The sequence below is a fragment of the Pecten maximus genome, chromosome 10 (genome assembly GCF_902652985.1).
Source record: "Pecten maximus chromosome 10, xPecMax1.1, whole genome shotgun sequence".
Lineage (NCBI taxonomy): Eukaryota > Metazoa > Mollusca > Bivalvia > Pectinida > Pectinidae > Pecten > Pecten maximus.
Genome location: NC_047024.1, coordinates 31,287 through 41,587, shown reverse-complemented (window position 1 = coordinate 41,587; position 10,301 = coordinate 31,287). Strand labels below are relative to the sequence as shown.

Genomic DNA, 10,301 nt, shown 5'->3' with positions numbered 1-10,301 from the left:
ACACCTATTTTAAACTTCTTCTCAAATTCCACCGGTGGGATTCAGCTCTTACTTACCAGAAATTATCCTTAGATGGTCCAGACCAAGTGTTATTATTTATTGGGTCAGTCAGAAATGCAAGATGGACACCATGGCCAACAGTGCCACTATATACTTGCTACAGAGAATGCATACTACAATAATATAAGGGTTTTAATTTAGAGTCAGATGACCGTTAAGGCCCCTGGGCCTCTTGTTCTTGTTTTGTACAGTTGTCCCATATAACACAAGCATACTCAAGTATAGGTCTAATAAGTGTGACATACAGGGTTTCAAGTGCCTTTCTACATAGTTTATATTTTAACATTCTAAGTATATTCACTCTTGTATAAGCCTTCTCATAGATAGAGTTTATATGATGTGTCCAGTTACCTTGTTCATTTAAAAAGACACCTAGATGTTTATGATTTGTATTGTTGTTTACCTGAATATTATTAAATATCAGGTTTTGATGTAAGTTATTTGCATTAACTTTCTTAGATACTATTAAGGATTCAGCTTTATCTGGGTTAAAATGTATACCCCAATCATTTGCCCATTTGGATATTTTATGTAAATCATCGTTCAGTCTAGCAGCTGCTTGTTGTTGGTTATCATCTATTATTATGTACAGTGAAGTATCATCAGCGAATAACTTTATATTACACCCAATCTCATTTTCTAGGTCATTAATATATAAAGGAATAAGTATGGTCCAAGGACAGAGCCCTGTGGTACACCAACTTTTAACGTTTGCCAAGTAGAATGGAAACCATCATATATTACTCTCATTCGGCTAACCTCGGCCGATTCCGGTACCCTTCATCTAACCTCGGCTGTATCAGAGTTTTGATATGCGCTTACGCCAGACATTTGTGATGCGGCTGCCTATTCACTCAGATGTAAACAGACAGGAAAACGTAGTACAACAAAATGGCCGCCTTCGAGGATTGTTTACAGTTTGCTACGCAAACATGCCCTCTGTATTCAGAAAAAGGAATTGTGTTGAAAGAAAAACAAGTGGAAACCTTAAGAGCGTTGTATGACGGAAAGGACTGCGTATCGGTTTTGCCAACTGGATACGGCAAAAGCGTGATATTTCAGCTTTTGCCGTGGTTTATACAACGGAAATTCAATCACAGCCATCCTAAGACAGTGTTGGTGATATCGCCTTTAAATTCACTAATGCATGATCAAGTCCTTGGTCTAAGGAACAAGGGAGTCGCAGCATGTGTTGTGAATATAACAGGTGAGAAATGTATGCCCTATGGGATATTGTAACGCTCAATTTATTCACAATTATATAATATTTTTTTCTTCTCAACTAGATCTACTTAAGTTATAAGGACTGCAAATTAAAACCGAAGGGTTTAAATTAAACTAAAATACAAGGCTACAGTATATTACACACATATGCAACATATAATTTCTTACCCTCAGCACATGTGCACACGAGTTGGAATTTTCTTTCAACTGCTAGAGCTCGAGGAGGCGGACAAATTATTTCTTAAGGTCTACATTAAAGTAAAAGATTCTGTTATTTAGATAATAATGTCTTATATTTTCATTGTGATATATCAGAATATAATGTGTCTTACAGGTACACATGGGATGACCTACAACCTGAAGGAAGATATTGATGATGAAGTTGATGCTGCAGATGAAGCATGCGCACTACAGTCGGACGTACCATTTGACAAAATTGAGAGGGGCGATTTTGTCTTGATCTATGCCCATCCAGAGACATTCATCAAAACAAAGTTTTCCAAACTTATTAGGTCAAAGAGTTTCCAGCGTAAAAGTGTGTGCCATAGTCATAGATGAAGTACACATGGTCTCGGAATGGTATGTACCGAGTAGATGTATATTCATGAATAGTTGAGTTGAACCATTTAGTACTTATTAACTTCATCAATGACATAAACATTTGAATAGTCTAGTATTTTTTTATTCATTTGCATGTGAAGAAATGTTGGTTTCTACTAATGCTATTGTATTATCTATATAGTAATAATAAAGCACATTATTTTAAAGGAAGATTCTTAAGTAAAATTAAAACCATTTTCATTGTATTTCAGGGGTGATGATTTCCGTCCAGCTTTTGGAAAATTGGGAGAACTTGTTTGTATTTTTGAAAATGCAATTCATTTAGCACTTACAGCCACAGCTACTGCTAAATCAGTGGAAAATCTGTCAAAGGTGCTAAATTTTGACAGGCCTGTAGTGATAACTTTGAATGTTGATAGGCCTAACATTTATATTGAGGTGAGGAAAAGACTGCCAAACATCAGGAAGTTTGATAAATTAAACAATATAATCACCCCAATAGCAGATGAACTCCGAGAGAAAAGGGATGTGTTCCCAGTTACGATAATGTATGTTGAAAGTTTGGAAAGTCTTGGATATTTTTTCCAATTTTTGACACATAACTTGTCAGACATATCATACAATGGCGATGCAGTACCACAGAATAGGATCTTTGCACAGTTTCATAAAGATTATCCAGCCTCCATGAAACAAGTGATAATTGAGGAACTAGTGAAACCCAACCCTAAAGTTCGTCTTGTACTTGCAACAATGGCTTTGGGAATGGGTGTCAATGCACCCAGTGTAGAACGTGTGATTCACTGTAGGCCACCAACCACCATGGAAGCATATTTACAAGAAATGGGAAGGGCAGGTAGACTGGGACAATCAGCACAAGCCATACTGTTTTACAACAACAGTGACATAGCGAGAAATAGGAAAGGCTTATCTGAAGACATGCGCAAGTTTTGTACACATGCAGGATGTTACCGAAGAAACCTTGTAAATTACTTTGGATTTGATAGCGTTTTGTTTGATGGTGATAAAAACAACTGTTGCTCTAATTGCAGATCTACAGAAAATCAGTGATGTGACTACACCATTCATTGCTATATAGTATATATATAGAACAAATTGATCTAATGTTTATCATCAATACCTGATCACGAATGGAGTTTAAACCAGTTTGGCTAAAATAAATTGTTTGCCTTGTACTTACAGCCCAACTATTTTTTGTTCATTTAAACAATGTAAAGTCAATGTCTTTCTCAAACCAAATGTGAGAAACTGATTATAATTAATGTAATATGTATAATAATAATGATTGGAAGCTGTAATATATCAAAATCATAATCTGAATACATTTCCAACCTGGCTGACTTCGGCAATTTTCCATCAAATGTCCTCATTATAATGCTTATATTAATACCTAAAGTTGATTGTTGTTGACATTTGCAAAGTCAAATAAAGGGCAATATATTCAACTTTACTTTTGAAATCTATCATAATCCAGTATATATAACTCTGTACTTTGATTTAGAATCCAAAAAGAAAAAAATCTAAATGGTCACCTGGCCATCTTAAGCTTGCATTTGCTTTTGATAAGGCAACATTTAAGATGGATGTGATCTGACGAATAGATGATTGGTATATTGGGATTCTTTAAGATGAAGGTTGTCATAAAAGATATATGCATGATGGTCATATTTATTATTGAATAGTGAACTTTTAATTATCATATATACATGATACATCTTAAACTAAATTATAGTTAATGTTGAAATTGATCAAGAATTTGATGATGTACTGTCAGTTTTAAATATATTCTTTTGTAGAAATTATTGATTTTATTATTTTTCACAGATCCCGAGTTTCAATCATAATCAACCACTTGAAAAAGCACAAGAAATAATAACTCTAAAAGTAAAGCTTCATGTCTAACTTTTTTTTTTTTTTTTTTTTGATGTTCTTTTGTGAATATCTTTTTTTTTTTTTTTTTTGATAAAAACACATTTTATTCATATTACACATAATACATGTATATACAATACGTGTCCTCTCGCAGGAGGGCTTTCTCTCATTCATTCATATTTTTCTACTTTCACTCGTCATCCTTACAATCAGCATATTTTCACTTTTTCTCGTTTTATGGATATTTACATTTTGTTTATTTATTAATTTTTTTATAACAATAATGAAATAGAAATCTATATAGATAACAATAATAATCAGTAAAGAAAGGAATTGGTAGATTAATCTCACTATCTCGGAACACCTTGGATGTGTTGTCATAGAATGAAATCCGAGGTGTTCCGACTGCTCAGCGTGATATCGTGGCCATGCACATGTGTTTCTCGAGGATGCCGTATCATGGCGAAGGCTAGAATTGGTATGTATTACTATTTTATTTTGTTTTTTTTATTTGTTATTGCGATAAATATGCCATATATTTTTTGAAACAAGAAGTTAAACTTCGTTACCTTTAATGTACCGTAGACTACGGCGTAGTGGTTTCGTCTGCTCAACCACGGACCAGAACACGTGTTTCATTTATCGACCTAATTACGTATGCTTTCGTTTAAAGAAATATATCAATGTATATATTTGGTTATATAGTATATACATAATTATACTTATTATTTTAGCTTTGTTTATTGCTATTACTTGTAAAATATTGTGGTTATTACTTGTAAAATATTGTGAGGAATGTTCCTCCAACATGATATACGGTTCAGGTTCCCCTTGAGGGCCCCTCTGTACTAGGTATAGGGTCAGAGGTCAGGTATCTGTGTATATTTCTGTGATGTTGTCTATTGAATGTCTTGTTAAATTTATGTGTATTGTTTTATAGATTTTGGGGCGGAGTATTTTGAAGAGGAATTTCCCTTTTAAGAAGAGGAAGTAACTAGATCCTTGGAGAAGTGGGGTATTTTTGAAGAGGAATATCTGTTTTGTGTGTCTTTCTATAGAAGGGGAAGTACATCTTGGAAGATTTTACAACTGATTTTTCTGTATTTGTTTTCTTCAATTGTCATTTGTATGTCTTGTTTAAGAATGTTAATAATATTAATTTGCTTTGTTTTTGCTTCACTGATGTAGTAACTTTTGTATATACTGTATCCAATTACTGTTAGCAGGTGGTTTATTTCATTATATTTGGGGTATTCTATTTTATATCCAATAACCAAGTTTTTTAATGTTAGCATATCTTTTTTATAACCAAGGGTTTCAAATATTGGTTTTAATCTGTTAGAGAGAACTTGTAAATATTCACATTTTATGAAGTAGTGTTCGTAGTCTTCCTTTACCTTGCAGTAGTTACAGTTCGGTGATTTACTAATTTTCCATTTATGTAATATTTCCCTCGTTGGTATAATTTTATTTAAGAATTTCCATTTAAATTCTTTCAGTTTATTATTTTGTAAATGTTTGAATATGAATTCATTTGAACATTTCACTGTAATACTTATGTCGCTCAAATTTAGCTTGTTTTCCCAGTATAAGTGAGCTATTGTTTTTTCTGACTTCATGCTGACAATATGTTTGTAAATTTTTTGATTGGTGCATTTTTCAATTTTGATAGGTTCTTGTTTTGGGAATTTCAACATAAGTTGATTTTTTATTCTGGCTGTAAAGTTCTGTAGATCTACATCACTCTCTTCTATTTTCCTTAGCCATATTTTTGGTATAGCTTTTTTAAACATCGATATCTCTGATAGCCAGTTGCATTTTCTAATGAGTTTTCGATATATATTGTTTTCATCTAAGTTGTTATTGTTTTGTAATAGGTCTTTTATTGTAATTATACCGGAGTCTATCCAGTTTTTGAATAGGAGGGTTTTGCCCTTAAACTTTATATATTTATTTCCCCATATAATTTGTGCAAGTATTTCATTGTATTTTTTGGGTTCATCTGATTTTTTAAATTTTATCCATGTTGATAAAATTTCATAATAGAATGGAGATATATTTTCGCTGTTAGGGAGATTTTTTAAATTGTCTAAATTCATTTTACATATGAGATAGTTTGAACCAAACTTATTTATCTCAAATTGTGGAATAACTTTCCATAGTGCTTTATCTTCGGTTTCCAGTTTTTTAAGCCAATTAATTCTCACTGTGTCAATATGTGATCTTATGTCTATGGAGTTCAGACCACCTTCTATGTATGGTTTAATCATTGTGTTTCTTTTTACTTTCTCTGTCTTTCCTTCCCAAATGTAATTATATATTATCTTTTCAACTTGTTTTATCGTGTTTTGGTCTATATGCAGCATAGATATTAAAAATGTTAGTTGAGGTAAGAGTAAGGATTTAACTATTTGTACCCTTCCGATCATGGTTAGCTTTCTCCTTTTCCAGTTATTTATAATTTTTTTCATTTTTTCTATTTTCTCATTCCAATTCATTTCTAACATTTTTTTGTGATTAAGGCAGAAGTGTACTCCTAGTGCTTTAATGATTTCATCTGTCCATATGATGTCTTCAAGTTCATCTTCAATCTTTGTTTGACTTCCTAGTCTTAAACCTTTAGTTTTTTCTCTGTTTAAAATTAATCCTGAGAGTGAACCAAATGTTTCTATTATGTTTAAGGCTTTTTTAATATCTTGTTTTGATTTTAGAAATAATGTAGTATCATCGGCTAGCTGCGATATCTTGAATGGACGTTGTTGATTGTTCTTTATGGATAAGCCTAATATATTTTGATCACTCCTAATTCTTGTAGCCATGATTTCTGCCACTATAACGAACAGTAATGCTGATGCTGGACATCCTTGTCGGATACCTCTAGATATTTTGACTGGTTCGGATATCCAACCATTATTACTGATTACACAGTTTATGTTATTATACAGTATTTTAATCCAGTTTATAAAGTGTTGGTTAAAGCCAAATTTGGAGAGTGTTTGGTAAAGAAATTCTAATTCAACTGTGTCAAACGCTTTCGCGAAGTCTAAAAATAATATTGCTGCATTTATTTTATGCTTTTCTGTGTAGTTGAGTATATCCTTGATTTGTCTAATGTTGTAACCTATATATCTTCCTTTAATGAATCCATTTTGATCTGAATTTATTATTTTTGGGAGAGTTGTCTTTAATCGCTGAGCTAAGCATTTTGCTAGAATTTTATAATCTATGTTTAGGAGCGCGATAGGTCGCCAGTTTTTTAAGTTTAGTGGATCGCCTTTTTTGTATAGTAGTGATAACACGCCTTGTCTTTGTGAAGCTGTTAGTTTCTTTTTCTGGTAGCTTTCGTTAAAACTTTTTAATAGCATGGTTTCTATGTACGGCCAGAATTCTTTGTAGAATTCAACAGTTAGACCATCAATACCCGGTGACTTATTTAACTTCATATGACTGATTGCTTCTTTAATTTCTTTATTAGTGATTAGTCCATCACATGATTGGCTTTCTTTTTCGTCTAATTCTTTTTCGATTTTTGTTTGTTGAATATAGGAAGATATTTGTTGTGGGTCAGCTTTGTTTGTTGTATATAACTTTTTGTAGTATTCTCGTATTCTATTGAGTATATCATCCTGTTTACTTAGCATGAGTCCTTCTTCATTGTTAATTTTTGTTATTGATTTTTTAATTTGTCTATTTTTTTCTAGAGAGAGGAAATATTTGGTATTCTTTTCTCCTTTTTCTAACCAATTGGCTCTTGATCTGACTTGCGCGCCGTATGCTTGTTTACTGTATATATTTTCTAATTTAGCCTCCATTTCATTTATTTCATCATTTTTTTCATTGCCTGATTGTTCATATAGATTTTTAAGTGAGTGCTCAATTTCTTGTATTGTACTTTTTGTTTCTTTGGCTTTTCTTTTACTGAAAGCTATTGATTCTTCTTTAATTTCTATTTTACACATTTCCCATGCTGTGTTAGCCTCTATGATTTTATTTTCTACTTTTTCATCGTACATTTTTATGACTTTTCTTATTAAATTTTTGTATTCTTCACAGTTCAGGAGACTTTTGTTGAATTTCCAGTAACCTGGTCCTCTGTCTGGATTAGAGTTATCTAGGATTAGCGATACAGCTAGGTGATCAGTAGATTTGATCATGGCAGGACGAATATCTGCTTTTATTAGTTTTGTAGTTATCTCCCTTGATACTAAAAAGTAATCAATTCTACTAGCTTCCTTTTTGGAGTGTTTTCTTCTCCATGTATATTGTTCTTTTTTAGGGTTTTTTATTCTCCATATATCTATTAGTTTTAATTCCTTTTTAAGTATTTTAAGACTATGTACACACTTTTCTATTTTTTTTTACTGATTTTCTATCAATGTTTTCCTGAATATCATTCCAGTCACCTCCCATTATAATGGCACCTTGATGGAATCTATCTATTTCATTTCTTATTTTCTTGTAAAAACTATTTCTTTGATATTTGTCGTTTGGTGCATAAACATTGATAATGGTAAATATGTTTTCATGTATTTTAAGGTTGATCATTATACATCGCCCGTTTTCATCAGACCATGTATTAAGAATATCATGATTAGAATTTTTTTTTATTAAGATTGAAACGCCTCTGCTTTGGCTCGTGCCATAGTTATGTACCAAGTCTCCCTGCCATTCTGTGTTAATATATTTGATGATTTGTTTTGTAAAATGTGTTTCTTGTATGCAAATTATACTAGCTTTTTGTTCTTTTACCCATTGATAAAATCTGTTCCTTTTTTGTTTTTCCCTTAGACCCTGTGTGTTTAGGGTTATGCAGTGTATTGTGTTCGTCATGTTGCAGATTATTTTATTTGTTTTATTGTTTTTGTACTAAATATTGTGCAAGTATATAAAGTCATATCCAATTTCATATAAATATGATATTTGGGAGGTAAACTTATTATTTTGCATCTATATACATGTGTACATTTATACATATAATAGTATATCATATAATGTTGAATATTTCTTAACGTAATTATTACTACTTTGCGTATATATATTTGTGTACATTTATACATATAATTGTAAATCATACAATATTGGATGATTCTTAATATACATTCATACATATAATATAACTTGCCGTAATGTATATATCTATATATTGATAGGCATGTTTTCAGTGAATTATATGTATCTTTACATATATGGTTTAGGTTACCTAATATTTGGTTAAGTATTACACATATGCTATATGTATTCATAAAAGGGTAAATTACACATCTTTTTTCAAACATTTCTCTATAATATTGACTATATATTTGAAAATGTATCTTTGTTATAATATTACGCAATTGCAAGTGCATTACTTAGTAGTTCTGTTCAAGGAAATATAAACATATACATGTACAATGTATACACATCTATATTTACATCTTTTGAACATTTCATGCATTAATAAATGTTTTTTGAACTTACATTTTCGATGTCTTCGTTTTGTATTAATTACTTTGTATTTCATCGATATATTTGATACTTTTAGATCTGGGAAATAAAAGGATACAAGTTCCATAAAGTCACTAATTTCCACAGATCTACATATGTATTGCAAAATATTTTTACTAGTTTTGTTTATCGTCTTTGGATTTTTTTTTTTCTTAGCTTTTCCTCCAGCCTCCAACATTGCGGTCGGAGTTGGTGGTGTACGTATTTCAGCAGTCATCTGACTGGATTTTCGAGACGGAGTTGTATTTCCGTTTCTTCCTTGTTTCAGAAACTTTTCTATGGTGTTTGTTATATTGTCAGTATCTCTCTTAGTGTCTCTTTTGTGCGCCTTCTGTTTATTTTTCTTTCTCTGTGTTTGTTTACTTGTGGTTTGTGACACTTCGGAATGCTCTTGTATAGCCGATGCTGAAGTTTTTAGCTCTGAAACTGTATCTTTAGTATCTTCATCGCATGAAGTTTCATCTGAACTTGAAGAGGCGTTTTCTGACAAGTCTTCATCTTCATTTAGAGTTGATGATTCTTCATCAGACCACCCTTGTTTGCATTCTGACCTAATATGGCCCGATTTGTTACATTGTCTACATCTAACGTCATTTGTACAGTTTTTAGCCATATGCCCTGGTTCAAGGCACTTTGTGCATTTGCTATTTGGATTTGGCTGGCCTCTGTGAAATAGCACTGCCTTGTATCTTCCTACTTCCATTAATGGAGGCAGGTGGGACACAAACTTTTTGACAACAGCTATTCTATCACCAGTCTCACAGTTTGTAAGTCTGCCTTCCACTCGAAGTTTCTCACGGTAGAAGCTCATTATCTCAATGTCTCTCCTAATTAGGGCACGTTTGATTTGCCCATCGTCCGCTGACAATGGGACGTTTTTTATTCTAATTACAACGTTATCTTCGTCATATGTGTTTCTAGGATTGGTATTGTAGACGGGTAACTTCTTACCTCTCAGTGAAAATCCTTCAGTGAGGATTGTCGATCGACTTTTCTCATTGTCTGTATATATCCTCCAAAGACCGTTAACTCTCTGGAGGCCTATGATCGTTTCCGGTGCAATGTGTTTTCCAATGGTTTTA

The 10,301-nt window shown here is 32.3% G+C and overlaps 1 protein-coding gene across 1 annotated transcript; it reads left to right on the top strand.

The window, feature by feature from the left end:
- The first annotated feature begins 820 nt into the window (after nucleotides 1-820).
- LOC117335325 (ATP-dependent DNA helicase Q-like 3) lies at nucleotides 821-3,092 on the top strand. Its single transcript, XM_033895261.1, is given in 4 exon segments — nucleotides 821-1,267; nucleotides 1,619-1,815; nucleotides 1,817-1,863; nucleotides 2,097-3,092. Coding segments are annotated over 4 exon segments (1,377 nt in total). The 5' UTR covers nucleotides 821-951; the 3' UTR covers nucleotides 2,914-3,092.
- Nucleotides 3,093-10,301: the final 7,209 nt, after the last annotated feature.